General features: G+C 39.4%; 1 protein-coding gene and 1 non-coding gene across 5 annotated transcripts; one reads left to right on the top strand and one right to left on the bottom strand.

The window, feature by feature from the left end:
- Positions 1 to 289: 289 nt before the first annotated feature.
- Positions 290 to 7051, top strand: FIGNL1 (fidgetin like 1). Of its 4 annotated transcripts, none has more exons than XM_050785564.1 (4): positions 298 to 375; positions 2834 to 2942; positions 3068 to 3155; positions 3853 to 7051. In XM_050785564.1, exon 4 carries the CDS (start codon positions 3863 to 3865, stop codon positions 5885 to 5887), a length of 2025 nt encoding a protein of 674 aa, XP_050641521.1. In that variant the 5' UTR covers positions 298 to 375; positions 2834 to 2942; positions 3068 to 3155; positions 3853 to 3862; the 3' UTR covers positions 5888 to 7051. The 4 variants fall into 4 exon arrangements, with proteins under 4 accessions (XP_050641520.1, XP_050641521.1, XP_050641523.1 ...); XM_050785566.1 differs by lacking the exon at positions 298 to 375 and adding an exon at positions 663 to 1271; XM_050785563.1 differs by lacking the exon at positions 3068 to 3155 and having other exon boundaries at positions 290 to 375.
- An 8301-nt stretch (positions 7052 to 15352) lies between these two features.
- Positions 15353 to 15456, bottom strand: LOC126951761 (U6 spliceosomal RNA). The gene has a single exon (XR_007724627.1). It is a non-coding gene; the product is annotated as a U6 spliceosomal RNA (small nuclear RNA).
- Between the last annotated feature and the right edge of the window lie 2214 nt (positions 15457 to 17670).

Below are 17670 nucleotides of genomic sequence, written 5' to 3'. Positions count from 1 at the left end.
TTTGCTCTCCTCGTTGAGCCGCGGCTGGCTCTCCGGGTGAGGGCAGGTGAGCCACGCTCTATGGGAATCCTTCGAATCTTCATTCAATTTCCATCGCCTCCTTGTATTTATGTGGCAGGACTTTTAAAAATGAAGCCTATGCACAATGATGTAATAAGCGTTTATCGAACACCACTGGTCGGTGCTGGGGCCCTGGTGGTGGTGACCCGGCCCAGGTGCCACGCCCACGCCCCTCGCGCCGACCGACGACGGCACGCACGCACGCACGCACGCACGCACGCACGTACGACGCGAGCCCGAGGGCGACAGCAGCGCGCAGGCGCACGTAGGTCCCCGCGCTTTTCGGAGGCCGCCGGCGTCCCAGACCCGCCGCAGGTAGGAAGAGGTGACGGGAGGCGGGGCAGGGGCGCTGCTGACTCCTGTGGAGCATCAGGGTTGGGGCGTAGGGGAGAGGCGGGCGTGTACCTCTGGAATGCTGAGGGGTCTCAGGGCGGGGGCTTTGCGGGAGGCCCTGGGAGGCGGGAGCCAGGCAGTGGCTGTGCCCTTTTGCTTCTGTCTTAGGGGAGGGTGGCTGACCCGCTAGCCCAGAACCAGACTCATCTAGGATTAGGAAGCTGGGGCCCAGCGTGGACAGCAGTTTCGGGGCCAGGTCTGCGGATGGCTTTCTTTGGCAGAGCCTGTTCGGGGGCGGGGCCGCTTAACCGCAGGCATTTACCCGGCCCAGCGGGGCTCTGGGCGCCCACAACGGGGGTCAGTCAGCTCCCCTGTGACCCAGGCAAGCTCTTAATCTCTGTGATGAGAAAGAAGGGCTCATACCTTTCAAGGGTCATTGTGAGGAATCGGAAGAAGCAGTATTTTATAGAGTATTTTCTAACTGTTGAGTCTTCTGTCGAGTGCTTTGCAGAAGTAAAATATCTTGTTAGCTCCCCTGTGACCCAGGCAAGCTCTTAATCTCTGTGATGAGAAAGAAGGGCTCATACCTTTCAAGGGTCATTGTGAGGAATCGGAAGAAGCAGTATTTTATAGAGTATTTTCTAACTGCTGAGTCTTCTGTCTAGTGCTTTGCAGAAGTAAAATATCTTGTCAGCTCAGTGATGTTGCTGCGCTTCTTTTATAGGTAACAGAAAGACATTAAGAGGTTTTCCTGCAGTCACTGCTGATAGAGCCAGGATCTGAACGCAGGCAGCCTGGCTCCAGACCTTGTGCGCTTAACTTCTGTTTTGCATCAAGAATAGAGTCCTATGAAAGGCCTGTACAGTGCTTCGTACTGAGTAGGCACTCCGTCAGTATTTTATAGCTGTTATTCCAAAGGACACTGTATTCTAGGTACTAAGACAATGTGAATGGAATGGAAAACAATTCCTCCCTGCAGAAGCCAACTATCTAATTAGGAAGACAGTTAATCACGTTATTAAAATCAGAACATTGGCAAAATAAAGAAGATTGAAATGCAGTTCATATGACAGTGCTAATTAATCATACTTTTTAGATCTAGGAAAGGCCATAAAGGTTAAATTGTCTTGGAAATGGTAAACAAGACAATGGTTGTGTCACTGATCAGTGATGGCCACTTTTTCGTTATCCGTATTTGTCATTTAAATGATTGAATTGAAAGGAAGAAGTAAGACTTGGAAGATGAATATTGAAGGAAAGGTGAAGATGGAAAGGAGAAGGGGTTTATTCTGAGAACAGTGACTAGAACTCTGAGGTATGGTAGAAATTTCAGGATAACAGATGATAAAGTGGAATGAAGCCATGGAGAGGAAGAGAATGATAACACTAATTGTAAAAGTTTGTGTTGGCCGGGCGCGGTGGCTCACACCTGTAATCCCAGCACTTTGGGAGGCGAGGCGGGCGGATCACGAGGTCAGGAGATCGAGACCATCCTGGCTAACATGGTGAAACCCCGTCTGTACTAAAAATACAAAAAAATTAGCCGGGCGTGGTGGTGGTGGGCGCCTGTAGTCGCAAGGCTGAGGCAGGAGAATGGCGTGAACCTGGAAGGCGGAGCTTGCAGTGAGCCGAGATCGAGCCACTGCACTCCAGCCTGGGAGACAGAGCGAGACTCTTTCTCAAAAAAGAAAAAAAAAAAAGTTCGTGTCAAGTGTTTTCTCAGTCACCTTTCTTTCAGTTTCTCATTTCCAGTATTGTATAAATGAGTTTAAAATCAAAATGGTATAGTGAAAAAAAGGATGAACTGCTTGGCAGGAGAGGTCAGATCTAGTTTTGACTCTAGCTTATTTAGCTTTACAGTTTTAAATAAGTTACAGTGTCTTTAAAGCTCTGGATCTTAAGTTTTCTTTTTTTAAAAAACAAAAATTTATGAACACCTACTTACAATATGACAAATTCTTTGTAAGGCATTATGGGAGATAAACTGTATTAAACATGGCTGTTGCACTAAAAGAACCTGTTGTTTATTAAGCTGTACTTACAAGTAACTTGAAAGGCAAAATTTCAAATACTTGAGCCTTAAGTAGGGTTTCTTGGTTTTCATTTAATTGAAATACTGTTAGGAAACAAAAAAAATTCCATAAATTTTTCTTGTGGATATGTAAGTAAATTCTATATATCTAGCAATGTGATACATCCACAGTTCTGTTTAAATGTAACTTAATGTGAAGAAGCTTATGCGAATAACTTGACAGAAGAAATCTAAAGTAAAAGCATTTTACTAGTAGGCTAGCTTGTTCTCTTATTTCATTTATTGTAATAGAGATATTCTAGGGCATTCTGTTTAGGGTGATGAACTTATTCATGAATAAGTTATTAAAGCCATTTAAATATGCCATAGTTTAAATTTGTGATCCATGCTGTTCAATCTGTGACCTAGGATAGCAGCATCAAGGAGCATTGTGTACATGGAGAAGTGCACAGTACCTGGATTGAAACTGCTCGTGTTCCATTTCTGGTACCATTCATAACTGACTGTGTGATCTCAAGTAAGTTCTTTAACTCTCTCAGCCTCAGTTTCTACGTTTGTGTGATAAGGATAATGATAGTTTTCAGATTATTTTCATATTCATTATTTGATTTGATTGTCCCAATGGTTCCTCTCACTTTGCAGATAAGAAAACTGAAGAACCAGCTCGGCACGGTGGCTCACGCCTGTAATCCCAGCACTTTGAGAGGCCAAGGCGGGTGGATTACCTGAGGTCAGGAGTTCGAGACCAGCCTAACTAATATGACAAAACCCCATCTCTACTAAAAATATAAAAATTAGCCAGGCATGGTGGCAGATGTCTGTAATCCCAGCTACTCGGGAAGCTGGGGCAGGAGAATCACTTGAACCTGGGAAGTGGAGGTTGCAGTGAGCTGAGATAACGCCACTGCCCTCCAGCAGCCTGGGTGACAGAGTGAGACTCTGTCTCAAAAAAAAAAAAAAAAAAAAAGAAAACTAAAGAACCGTCAGTGATAGTAAAAAGTTCGCTTAAGCTCATTCACCTAGTTTCTTTTACAGCTCAGACTTAAACCTCTTGTTCATTTTGTTGTGCTTTATGTATCTATATTTCTTTTTCTGATTAATTTTAAATCCTTTTCATTTAAACCTTATGAATGCTTTCCCTACAGATAAAATTATGTAAAACAATTTACATAAAAAAATTATGTAAAACTCATAAATTATTATTTAATCAAGTCTTTAATATTGAAGACTTCGTATTGATATGTCTTGAATACTTACAATCTATAGTTAACTAGATATTTCTCTTATAACCTGTCCTTATAAATCTATATTATAAATACAAAGTCCAGTGTCCCTTCCTTCAGATTAGCAGATATTTAAAAACTATATTTAAAGTATTATGTCTTTGTTTTCTTCATACTGATTTTCATTTTTATTGTTTGTTATAGGACCTCTAAAATGCAGACCTCCAGCTCTAGATCTGTGCACCTGAGTGAATGGCAGAAGAATTACTTCGCAATTACATCTGGCATATGTACAGGACGGAAGGCAGACGCATACCGTGCACAGATACTACGCATTCAGTATGCATGGGCAAACTCTGAGATTTCCCAGGTCTGTGCTACCAAACTGTTCAAAAAATATGCAGAGAAATATTCTGCAATTATTGATTCTGACAATGTTGAATCTGGCTTGAATAATTATGCAGAAAACATTTTAACTTTGGCAGGATCTCAACAAACAGATAGTGACAAGTGGCAGTCTGGATTGTCAATAAATAATGTTTTCAAAATGAGTAGTGTACAGAAGATGATGCAAGCTGGCAAAAAATTCAAAGACTCTCTGTTGGAACCTGCTCATGCATCAGTGGTAATCCATAAGGAGGCCACTGTCTTTGATCTTCCTAAATTTAGTGTTTGTGGTAGTTCTCAAGAGAGTGACCCATTACCCAACTCAGCTCATGATCAAGATAGGACCCAGGACTTCCCAGAGAGCAATCCTTTGAAACTCCTTCAGAGTGCCCAGCCACCTATGGTGACTGACACTGCTAAGACTTGTCCTACATTTTCAGCACCTGTAGGTGACTCAGCCACTGCAAAATTCCATGTCACACCGTTGTTTGGAAATGTCAAAAAGGAAAATCACAGCTCTCCAAAAGAAAACATAGGACTAAATATGTTCTTATCTAATCAGTCTTGTTTTCCTGCTGCCTGTGAGAATCCACAAAGGAAGTCTTTTTATGATTCTGGCACCATTGATGCACTTTCCAACCCAATACTAAATAAGGCTTGTAGTAAAACAGAAGATAATGGCCCAAAGGAGGATAGCAGCCTGCCTACATTTAAAACGGCAAAAGAACAATTATGGGTAGATCAGCAAAAAAAATACCACCAACCTCAGCGTGCATCAGGGTCTTCATATGGTGGTGTAAAAAAGTCTCTAGGAGCTAGTAGATCCCGAGGAATACTTGGAAAGTTTGTTCCTCCTATACCCAAGCAAGATGGGGGAGAGCAGAATGGAGGAACGCAGTATAAGCCTTATGGGGCAGGGCCTACAGAACCAGCACATCCAGTCGATGAGCGTCTGAAGAACTTGGAGCCAAAGATGATTGAACTTATTATGAATGAGATTATGGATCATGGACCTCCAGTAAATTGGGAAGATATTGCAGGAGTAGAATTTGCTAAAGCCACCATAAAGGAAATAGTTGTGTGGCCCATGTTGAGGCCAGACATCTTTACTGGTTTAAGGGGTCCCCCTAAAGGAATTTTGCTCTTTGGTCCTCCTGGGACTGGTAAAACTCTAATTGGCAAGTGCATTGCTAGTCAGTCTGGGGCAACATTCTTTAGCATCTCTGCTTCATCCTTAACTTCTAAATGGGTAGGTGAGGGGGAGAAAATGGTCCGTGCATTGTTTGCTGTTGCAAGGTGTCAGCAACCAGCTGTGATATTTATTGATGAAATTGATTCCTTGTTATCTCAAAGGGGAGATGGTGAGCATGAATCTTCTAGAAGGATAAAAACAGAATTTTTAGTTCAGTTAGATGGAGCAACGACAACTTCTGAAGATCGTATCCTAGTGGTGGGAGCAACAAATCGGCCACAAGAAATTGATGAGGCTGCCCGGAGAAGATTGGTGAAAAGGCTTTATATTCCCCTCCCAGAAGCTTCAGCCAGGAAACAAATAGTAATTAATCTAATGTCCAAAGAGCAGTGTTGCCTCAGTGAAGAAGAAATCGAACAGGTTGTACAGCAGTCTGATGGGTTCTCAGGAGCAGACATGACACAGCTTTGCAGAGAGGCTTCTCTTGGTCCTATTCGCAGTTTACAAACTGCTGACATTGCTACCATAACACCGGATCAAGTTCGACCAATAGCTTATATTGATTTTGAAAATGCTTTTAGGACTGTGCGACCTAGTGTTTCTCCAAAAGATTTGGAGCTTTATGAAAACTGGAACAAAACTTTTGGTTGTGGAAAGTAAATGGGATTCTTGGAATCAAAAGAAGGCATCTCTGTAGTACAGTCTTTTATTTTTTAGCATAGAAAGTTGGGGATGTGTTAATTGTGTTTTTTAGAATATATTCTGAATTCTGTACTTCAAATAATAATAGCTCAGATTTTACAACTGATTGACATAGTGTATGTTAATGTAAGTTTTGCTTTCCAGTGATTACCTGATATGTAAGCCTATCTGAACAAAGTGAGAATGAACTTTTGTTTCTAGGAAGTCTTTCTCTTGAAGCTATATAACATGAAAAGTGAGCTCAAATTTTTTTTAGTTGAAGATTTCATATAAAGTTGTATCTGATTAATATCCATCTTTTATTGAAGAAAGTGCCTTCTGATGGCCACATAATTCTTAATGTCGGCTAGTATAATGGTTTACATTTGGACAAAGTATTGCTTAGTGTTATTTGAGTAGATTTAAGATCTCACTAAAAGCTAAAGTGCCAATTTTTACTTTCTTCAGCCAATTTGTTACCTCTTTTATGGTTGTTAATTTTTATTGGGACTAACATTTTCAGAAATAGTATGGTGTGATCTAGTATTAGAGATATGTTCACAGAACTGAAAGCTTAGTTAAGAATGTTGGTTACTTTCAGGGAGGCGTGTGATATTTAACATTAATATTTTATTTGACACTACAGCCTGTAATACTACTGTCTTTCAAAAATAAGTGTTTTCAGATTTTTATAACAGACCCATTTTGTTTTATGAAACATGTTCATTACAGTGAAGCATGTTCATTACAGAAATATGAGAAAATAGAGATAAATAAAAAGAAAATCACTGTTATCCTACCACTTTGCAGGACACACTGTTAATATTTAAGCATAGATTTTTCCAGATGTTTTGTTTTATATAGCAGTAGGATTGTATAATGTATTCTCTCTTGTAGCCTGCTCTTTAAAGCATATCTTTACTTTCCATGTTGACATAAATGTCCTTTTATGATTGTCTAGGATTCCATGGATGGATGGACTATAATTGAGTCATCTGGTAGAGTGCATATAGGACAGGACACTAGGTTGTTTATCTTTTGTTTATTGTAAAGGAACTATGTGGGATGCATTTGGTGATCCTTTTTAAAGAAATGTATAAATTTCTTGAGTAATTCTTGGATTAAAGAATATGCACTTTTTAATGCTTTTGGCTTGCATTCTAAATTGTCCTCTTGAAAAAGTAGTTCCTGTGTAAAACTCCATCTGCACTGAGTCAGAGCTGTGGCAGCATTGGGGAGGATGCAGTTTTGGTATTTGTTGGCATTCTTTTTGCATTTATTCAAAAAAACTGAAGGTACTAAAGGTAGAGCAATGAACAACACAAATATCCTTGGTCTCATGGAGGTTACATTTAAGTTCTAATGTTTTCTCTTGTGAACAGTGCAATTTGAAATGACAAATTGAAACACTTAGTTGTTGAATTTAGACAGTTTGTATATGTATAGTTTAAATTTTTATCCTTGGTTTGCCTTCTGTTTTTATGTTAAAAGATTGTTGTTGCAATTTTTAGTTTTTCCCTTTGTAATATGTGATTGTCTTTCATTAGAATTCGTTTTTTGTTTTGTTTTGGTTATTTTGAGACAGAGTCTCGCTGTGTTGCCTAGGCTGGAGTGCAGTGGTGTGATCTTGGCTCACTGCAACCTCTGTCTCCTGGGTTCCAGTGATTCTTGTGCCTCAGTCTCCCTTGTAGCTGAGACCACAGGTGTGCATCACCACGCCCAGCTAATTTTTGTATTTTTAATAGAAATGGGGTTTCACCATGTTGCCGAGGCTGCTCTCAAACTCCTGGCCTCAAACGATCCACCCACCTCAGCCTCCCGAAGTGCTGGGATTACAGGCATGAGCCACCATGCTTGGCCTTTATTATTAGAATTTGAATGTTAAACTTCTTGTCTTCAGTTCTTAGTTATATCTTTTAACATCCTAAAACATTTCACAATATTCATTACTGTCTTTATCTCTTTCTATTTATATAAACAGCACTATAACCTTGGGTTCTTTGGTATTGATGTCAAGGAATTCTCTAGTTTTTCTTTCCTGCAGATCACTCCCACCTTCTTGGGTCTTAAAATTACTATAGCTATTTAGATTTGTCAGCATTTGCCCTCTAGCTGTTAATGTTTTATTTAGCTCTGTAATTTGGTCTTAATATTTATTACCAGTTTTTTTCAGTTACAGCTTCTGCCAGCCCTGACTTTAAGCTCCCTTGACCACCAACCACAGGGCCACTTCTTTCTATGGAGTTTAGAAATTGTGACAAGGAGAGAAAGTCTAGTTGGTTTAGCTCATCTTGGATTAGCAGAGCCCATGTCTCTGGTTAGCTCAAGAAATGGCCCTTCCTGAATTAAGGTCTACTCTGTTAAATAAGAATCTTAACCTGAAAGGAATAGTCAGGATATTTTAAAGCTGGAAAGAAAATTTGAGCTGGGAAGTCAACTGTTGTTTCTATGGTATACCACAGAGAAGAATTTCTCTCAACACTTTGCGATTTTGAGTGTTTCTGAAGCAGCTGGGTAGGAAGCTTACTGAAACTAGGATTTCTTACTCTCGCCATATGTGATTGTCTTCATTGATTGTAATAATCTTGGATTAAATTCTTTTGAGTGTGGCACTGCCCTGTCTTTAGCCATTGCTTCAGAAACATGAATGCTAGCCTGATATTTAATGTCTTTAAAAATTACATTCCCTTAGTAGAAATACACATTTTAACAAACTTGTCACTTGGTTATGGTATTAATGCTTAACAATTTTGATATGAATATGGTAATTCTAATTTATAATTTCAGGCCTACTTAAATCTTTTTATTATACATCTAATAATATATGATCCTTTTGATATGTATTCATTCTGTGGTAAATTTCTAATTTTTCTGAAATTTTAACTCATTTTCTCAATTTTAAAACATTTCTTAGGTCTGCCTTTCATATTGACAAGCTGATCTTGATGGAATCATAGTCTAAAGATCGTGGACTGTGGAGCCAAATAGACCTGTTGAATTCTGGCTCTGTTATTTACTGGTGACTGTTGGTTACTTAATTATTCAATCTCAGTTCTAAAGTGCGAATAGTTTATATCTGTCTTGTTGGAGAGTGAGGATTAAATAGTAAAAGACAGATTTAAAAGGCCTGGTTCATGTTTTATGATTGTGCATCTTCTTTGAATCTGCCTTGATTTTGCTCTTGTTGCTGTGAAGGATCTTTTCAACTATTTTGTGTGGTTGTCCTAGCTCATTCTGCTTAGTGTTTGTGGTATTTGCATCATATCATTAGAGATCATAGATCATATGCCATCTATCTTTAGTTTTGTGGAAAAATTCTAATTCTAAAGAAATATCTCTTAGTTATGTTTCTCCTTTTCTACACTTTAGAATTTTTTTAAAGGTCTGTCCCAGATTATTATTTTTCTCTGCTCATGCTTGTATGTTATTTATTGGTCTCCATTGTTATTTCCCAGTGGTTTTTTTTTTTTTTTTTAAGGGATACTTTACAGTCCACCTTTAGGGATCTGAATAAAAGAAAGGATTCTATCAAGGTCCATGGCAAAAGGACAGGTTGGATAAAGATAGCATCTTTTAACTTCCTTCTTATATTCCTAGTTCTTGACCTCAGTTCGGGAGTTGGTGGTGAGGGAGCACATTTTAAACAGTTTAAGCAAGTGGGACCATCTTGAAGGTTTGGCCCAGCAGCCTGGGTGAATGGAGGGAGTCTTGGGAGAATAGATAAGATGCAGTCACCACTTTTAACTCTTGCCCTTAAAAAATACTTTTACAACACAGTTTATAATGGAAAGAGCATTAAAATGGACGTTAGAAAACTGCCAGTGATTCTAACCTTAGACAATTTGTACGAACTCCCTAAGATCTGTTTTTTTTAGTGATAAAAGGAAATTGTACTGGACAATCCTTAATGACACATGCAGATTTCTGTTATCACTTACCAAAAATTTATGAATTTGAGAATTGCTTCTAGGGTATCAGGTGCTGGGTACTGGGAGGCACAAAATAAAGTATAGTCAGGTAAGGGCTAACTTTATTACTAATTTGGCTCATTATAAAAGCAATGGGAAAACATCAAGACAGGGCTTTATTAAGGAGTTAAGTCAGCATAATGGACCACTTAATATATAATAAACCACTTAAGAAAAGGGAAAAAGGAAGTCCACATAAGGTGGCATTTTATAAAGGCAACATGCTGTGGTTAAGGACACTTGGGCCATTGGTGTTTTGTGACAGCTGGGCTCAGGCATCTCAACAAGCAGTGGTGTGCCTGCTGACCAGCAGGGCCTGCCATGGCCAGTGAAGCCCAGCTATTAGAGCTCTCTCAATCCATTTCTGCTCAGAAATGTAGAGATGGCAGGGAAAACGTAGCTAAGTCCCAGGTTCCTCGGATATGGCCAGGGCAAGCACTCCCATACTACAACAACCTGTGCAGTCAGTGAGTCCAGAGCAGAGGCCTTGTCTCCTCCTTTGCTCACCTTCAACCACTGTCCTTGACTGTCAGGCCCCGGTTCTCATCCCCAGGTGTGATGAAGCCATGCGGTCCCAGAGAGGGAGCCATCCACTTGGTAGTCCCATGCTTTAGTGTCAGAGTTGCACCTTACCTTTATATCCAAGAAATGCATGCAGCTCAACTTTCCCTTAAAAGGCTTCTAGGAAAAAACTACCCCAGCATTTTTTTTCCCCTAGAAGAATATATTAGTTTAATAAGAAAAGGTATAGTATCAAACTTTTCATTTAAAATAGTGGCCTAAGCCACAAATTTACCTTTCCTGCCCATATGTGCAAAATTTTCATTGAAATGAAAAAATACACACTAAGAATAAATCCAGTGTGATGTTGGAAAAAAGAAGGTTACCATTTTCAAATATGACAGGTGTTTCTGGAGGTCACAAGGCAAATGGTATTGGGTTGTTGGAATCGCTGAGCTAAATAATGGCTGTGAAAACGCCAGCTGAGATTGGTTATTTCAGAAGTGCCTGGGCTGTACCCCTAGCTTAAGCAGCAAAATAGGCTGTGGGCCAGTGGTCTGGTATCTGATAGGATTGCCAAGACAAGCCTTGCAGAGCTCATGCCCCACTGTTCTTATGGAGCCACTGGGAAGTGGAGTTCCCTAAATCAGGGGGAGTCATTTACAGTCACCTGGCTTTTGTGGGCCCTGCAGCCTGAGAAGTGAGTCAGGGTGGCAGGTACTTGGTTGCCACGTTAGACAGAAGCACAAGTATTTGATGAAGCAGTGGAACTTCTTGATGTAACTAACTCCTGTCTCGGTAACTTTTTACCTACCTCCACATTTTTTTAAGGGTCGACCCCCATTTCCTACAGTTTCTCTATATCCTTGCCACTGACACATGCAAGCTTATGCCAAGACATAAAGGAGGTCATGCTGATGCCACAGTTAACACATCTCTATCCACAGCTGGGCAATATGAAAGACAATTGCTAAGGAAGCTTTCCCCTGTCAGCATACTGATCACTTTAAAGTATAACTTAACATTACCTCCCCTTGTAAAAATCTTCCAATAGATTCCCATCTAAATGAAAATAAAATCCAAATTCCTTCCTAGAGCCAAATATTATTTTTCTTCACTCTCCTTACTTTGCTTCATCCCACTGGATCTTAAGGTGCAACAAACATGTTTCTCATATAGGAAGTGTGGTAGGCAGAATTCTGAAGATGTTCGTTCCTCCAAGAGACCCATCCTCTGCCTATTCAGTCAAATCTAGGCACTGCTGGGAAGGGACTTTGCAGAGGTAATGTGGTTACAGACCTTCAGATAGGGAGGTTATCTTGAATTATTTGTGTGGGGCCAATCTAATTTCGTAAGTCCTTAAAAGCAGAGAATGTTCTTGGACTGGTTAGAGAAGAGGAGGGCTGAAGAGGCAGAAGAAAGATGTGGCAGAGAGGACGTCCAAGATTCCAAGCATGAAAAGGATTTTCTCTGAAGTTGCAGCTCCGTGAAGCAGGAGCCTATGTGCAAGGGCTGGAGAGAAGTCTCTAGGAGCTGACAGGAGTCTCCAGACAATAGCCAACAAAAACCAGAGGTGTCAGTCCTACAACTGCATAGAAGGGAATTCTGCCAGCAACCTAAATGAGCCAGGAAGCCTCACCCAGTTGAGAATGCAGACCGGCTGACACCTTGATTTCAGTCTTTACAGGACTCAGAGCAGAGAAACTGGTAGAGACTCCCAGACTTCTGATGTACAGAACTGTGGGGTCATAGTGGTGTGGTTCTAAGCTCTAAGTTTATGATAGTTTGTTATAGCAGCAATGTGGGGTAGGGAACATTACACTGTCTGTTCTTTGAGTGTGGAAAGCTCTTACAGCTGCTGCTTCAAGTTAGTAAAATATAATTTCTCCAGCAAGGCCTTCTTTGACCACTGTGAGATAGCCTCCACTAACTTGCAACACATGCATGCCATCACTATCATATTATCCTACATTTTTTATTGGTAAGTGTTACTAACTGAAAATACTTATGCTTACTTTCTTTGTCTCTAATCCTATATCACACCCATTAGAAAGTTCTTTACAGCTAGGGACTGTGTACTTCACAACCATGCAAGATTCATGAGACTTTTGAAAAACCCAACATCATGAGAGGCACCCAGAGAAGCAGCAGAGTGATTCCCATCAAAGAAAACCATTGGTTCAGGAGACTAGAGCTTTAGAAAGTCTTGATCCCAGAAGACATGATAGCCACCAAATTAAAATAGGCAGCTATTGTATTAGTATATTGTTGCATAACAATATCACCACAAACTTAGTGACTTTAAACGACACACATTAATGACCTTGTAGTTTCTGTGGGTCAGGCTTAGCTGGGTCCTCTGCTTCAGGGGCCCACAGGGCTGCAATGAAGGTGTTGGTCAGGGCTGTGGTCTCATCTGAGTCTTGTTGGGGAAGGATCCACTTCTCAGCTCAAGTGGTGGTTGGGCAACATTCAGTTCCTTACAGATGGCTGGACAGAGGGCCTCAGTTCTTGCCATCTGTTGGCTGAAGGTTGCCCTCAGTTGCTTGCCATGTAGGCATTCCAACATGGCTGCTTGCTTCCTCAAGGCTGGCAGGGGAGAGAGCCTTTCCAGCAGCATAGATGTTATTATCTTCTGTAATGTAATCACACAGGCAACACTTTGTCACCTTTGCTGTATTCCGTAGGGTGGGAGCAAGACACAGGTCCTTCCCACTCTTAGGGAAGGGTATTACAAATGACAACTACCAGGAAGTAGGGATCATGGAGCCTGCTTCAGAATCTATCACACCTATGAAATAAAGGCCCAGGAAACAGAAGAATTCTAATGGTTAAAATAAAAATCTTAGTGGAAGAACTGAATTTTTTAAAATGGAAAGGGCTGAAACAAGATAGTTAAAAGGAAGAATAAGCTGTGGAATTATTTTACAATCTTCAGCAGACAGAGCTAGAGTGAGGAGTTAAGTAGTATGTCAGATTCCAGGAAATTAATATCCATATAATGGGGAATCTATAGAAGTAAAAGAGAGGTAGATGATAATTACATTATTAAGAGCAGAGCAGATAATTCTTCTGAGTGAAATACATAGTTCATATCAAAAACACCTACTGAGTGTGTGGTGTTATGATATATATATAGGTTTTTCATCCAGGATTCTTTGGCTTATAACTCCCACAGCCCTTATATATTCTTATTATAATGGATGTGTTAGGCCTCAGGTAGACCTCTGGTGTTCTGCCCTCCTTCCACTCTGATGTTCTCCCACCTTTCTGATTGTGGGTCTTAAGACTCTCATAATACCTCAAGAGGACAGGGTTCAGAGAGCTTCCCAATAGCTGAACATGTGGAGGTTCCTGGAGAGTGGTGTGCCCAGGGAGGGCGTGGAAGCTCCAAGCCCCTTTCCCCATACTTCCCCCTAGCGTTTCTTCATCTGTATTTTTTCCAGTATAGAGCAATAAACTGGTGAACCAAGTGTTTTCCTGAGTTGTGTGAGCTGAAAGAAGGGGTCATGGGAACCTTAACTTGAAGCTGGTTGATCAGAAGTTCTGAAGGCCCAGACTTGGCGGCTGGTGTGGAGGGGCAGTCTTGGGGACTGACCCCCTCAGCCTGTGGGACCTGACACCATTTCTAGGTAAATAGTGTTGGAATTGAATTAGAGGACATGCGGCTGGTGTCTACTGATGGGTGTATGGGAAAAAAACCCACATTTGATCACAGAAGTCTTCTGTGTTGACAATTGTTATGTGGGAGTAGAGGAAAATGCAGTTAGAGGAAGTTTTCTCTAAACAGTGTTAAGCAAGAATTGGGGATGGACTGAGACATACCTTGGTAAAGTCTCTGGGGAAAGAGAGCAAGAGGGCACAACCAAATGGGCAATCTGTAAAAGACTAAGAATCAGAGTGTCAACTAAAGTGCCAAATAACATTAAATGCTGGAAAGTAATGGGACTGAGCACAGTGGCTCACACCTGTAATCCCAACATTTTGGGAGGCCGAGGCAAGAGGATCACTAAAGGCCAGGAGTTTGAGACCAGCCTGGGCAACATAGTGAGACCCCCATCTCTCCAAAAAAAAAAAATTAACTGAGTATGGTGGCATATGCCTGTAATCCCAGTGACTCAGGAAGCTGAGGTAAGAGAATCACTTGAGCCTAGGAGTTCAAGGCTGCAGTGAGTCATGATTGCACCACTGCATTCCAGCTTGGGTGACAGAGTGAGACCCTGTCTCTAAAAAGAAAATAATAATAAAACAGTGCTCACAAAGTTCTGGGGGCAAATAATTTTGAGATTAGAATTGTAGATCTAAGATGTCAAATAGGTGACTACAGTAAATTCTTGTTTAGATACAGTGGATCCCCAAATTGTCATATATTCTTTCTGGGGAAGAGGAAAAGGCCCCTGAAGGATGCCTTAGGCAAATGAAAAATGAATCAGGATAAGGAAGTCAGCAAAAGGAAAGCTATAGTACATGCCAAGCCACCATAAGCAAAGGAACCAGCAAACCTTGTGACTAAATAATTTTTGACAATGTAGTTGTACAGTTTAATACAACTGTTAAAATGATTTTCTGAAATAAAAACATAACATTACAAAAATCCAAAACTAAAATTCCAGAAGATTTCAACAAACGGGGATAAAAGATAAGAAGAATAAAGCAGCTGCTCATATTTTATTGTGTTACGTTTTGTTTGAGGGAGTTTGGCATATATTCAGGTAAGTCTTGATGTTGAGAGAAAGTATGTAGGTTCAGACTTAGGACTGGGGCATTGAGACTGATAGGGCCCGTGGAAGGCACAAGGTGTTTGAAGTGAAGCCTTGTGAGGTGGGTTGGGGTGGGTCAGGCTCTGGCCACATAACAGCAAGGGCAGAAGGCAGTCAGAAGACCATGGGGTGAGGACATTGCAGGGAACCCTACTCAAGCTATATGCTTTATCCACTAATATTTTTAAAATTTATTTTTTTTATTTTTAAAGTATTTTTATATGGTATAATTCATCAATTTGCGTGTCATTCTTGCTCAGAGGCCATGCTAATCTCTGTATCATTCCAATTTTAGTATATGTACTGCCAAAGTGAGCACATCCACTAATCTTTTAGAACAGTGAAAAAACAAACAGTAAGATCACTTTTTTTCCTAAAATGATGACATTGTCAGGAGGCTCGGATGTTACTCTTCATAGAGGACAACAATAACGATTTAGAAGTCAGGATTTTAGAGTAATATATCTATGGAGCGCAGGAGTAGTTTAGTGTAATTTGTCAGCTACAAGGGTTCTGAGTATTTAGAAAACAGGAATAATATGGTGCAAAAACAAAGTAAATCCAGACTCAGAAATTCAGCCACTGCTCCCATTACTGAGCCCTGTCATGAAGTTGGAACATATGATAATAACTAAATAAAAAAAAGGCAGCTATCATTTTGCCATGAAAGTGACTTCAGTAGACATTTGTCTCCTTAAACAGAGGATACTCTCTCCTGTTTTCAGCAAACTACTGCTGAAATCCTTTGGACTGAATTAAACTAGACAGACCTGGGACTGTCACAGGTATTGTCAAGACAATTACTGGAACTCCAAGAAAATGATAATTAACACATTACCTCTGAATAATGAGAACCACATATGAAATTTTAAACCTTCTGGTAGCCACATTAAAATCGTAAAAGGAACCAGGTGAAATTAATATCCTATTTCAACATGTAATCAATATAAGAATTGTTTATGAGATACTTTATATAGAAATTATTCTTCGTATTGAGTCTTTGAAATCCGGTATATATTTTGCATTTAAAGCACATCTCAGTTCCACCTCATCATAGTTCAAGTGCTCAGTCACATAAGACCAGAGGCCACCACGTTGGACAGGGCAGATCTAGACCAGTATAGCGTCTGTGACCATGTCTGTAATTAAGGCTGTTTCCCTTTCAACTCTGTGCTGTACATCTGCAGGCAGCCTTTTGAACTGAAAATAATTTAATTTTTATACCTTTAAGGTAAAAGTTGAGAATCTGGTGCTTCACAGGAACAGACTGGCTTCTGCTCTTTAAGAGCCTCACGTCCTGTTACCCCAACATTGCCACAGATTTGGATACTGATCTTTAAAAACGCTCAGCCTTCATTGTTAGGCATTTTGCTGCAGTCCAGGCTCATTCTGTTATCTAAACTCATGTGATGCAAACTATACCATAATATTATTTTCAGAGGAAAAGTTTAAAAAGTAATTTATTAATAGTTACAAATAATTTAGAAGTACTACATATTGAAGAGCAAAAGAACATAAGGCTATCTAAAAATCGAAAACTTGGAATAGCGCTATTATTGATACATGTCTTTATTGAAAAATGTCCCTAAAGTTGTTGATACTGAAATTTGAAACTCACAAAATAATGTGTTTCTAACATTGCCTTTTAATTTACTGTTTATGTTATACCTGTTTAATACTTGAGGTAGATAGATGACTTTGTATTAATAAATGATTATCAGCTGTTTTACATGCTCACTTTCATTTAAATAAAAAATTAGTATTCAATCAGTATTGCTAAAACATCTAATTAAACATGTAACATGTGAATATGCATATATTTAAATTTGTGTGTATCACAAATTAAGATCAAAAAACATATATATGTGTATTTGTTTATGTCTAAAATGTAAGTGTAACTGTTAGTAAAATAGAAATAGGACATAGATCAGAAATGGGATATGAAACTTCCAAATCATAAGAGAAAAAATAAAAACAAAGGAAACCCAATTTAGTGAAATCGAGAGAAAAATGTTTAAAGGTGAAGAGAAACTAATAAAACCTTAATAAAGAGAAAATTTTAAATAAGATGTCAGGAAAAAGAGCAAACATTTCAGGATTCACAACAAATGCAAAAACTTCCTTGATTAATAAGCAAAGCCGCCTAGATTAGGTAAAAAGGTAAAGTTTAATTACATTATCTTTATAAAACAAAATAGAAATATTGAAAATAAAGGAATAGAAATATAAACAGGAAAAATAAAGGAATAGAAATATAAACAGGAAAGGAATAGAAATATTAATAGCCCTGATCAGAAACAGGGCTATTAATACCAGAAAAAGGAGGAATCAAGGTAAAAAGCAATAAACTGGATAAAGAAAAAGATTTTATACTGTTAAGAAGTTTTTGCCTTTACATCCATCATAAACATTTACACATTGAGCTAAAAGCATCCAAACATAAATTTAAAGAAGATACCAGTCACAAACATTTACACATTGAGCTAAAAGTATAAAAATGTAAATTTAAAATTTAAAAATTATTAAAATACTA

Source organism: Macaca thibetana, chromosome 3, assembly GCF_024542745.1.
Source record: "Macaca thibetana thibetana isolate TM-01 chromosome 3, ASM2454274v1, whole genome shotgun sequence".
Classification (NCBI taxonomy): Eukaryota; Metazoa; Chordata; class Mammalia; order Primates; family Cercopithecidae; genus Macaca; species Macaca thibetana.
Note: the sequence above shows the minus strand (reverse complement) of the source record. Positions and strands in the feature narration are given on the sequence as shown.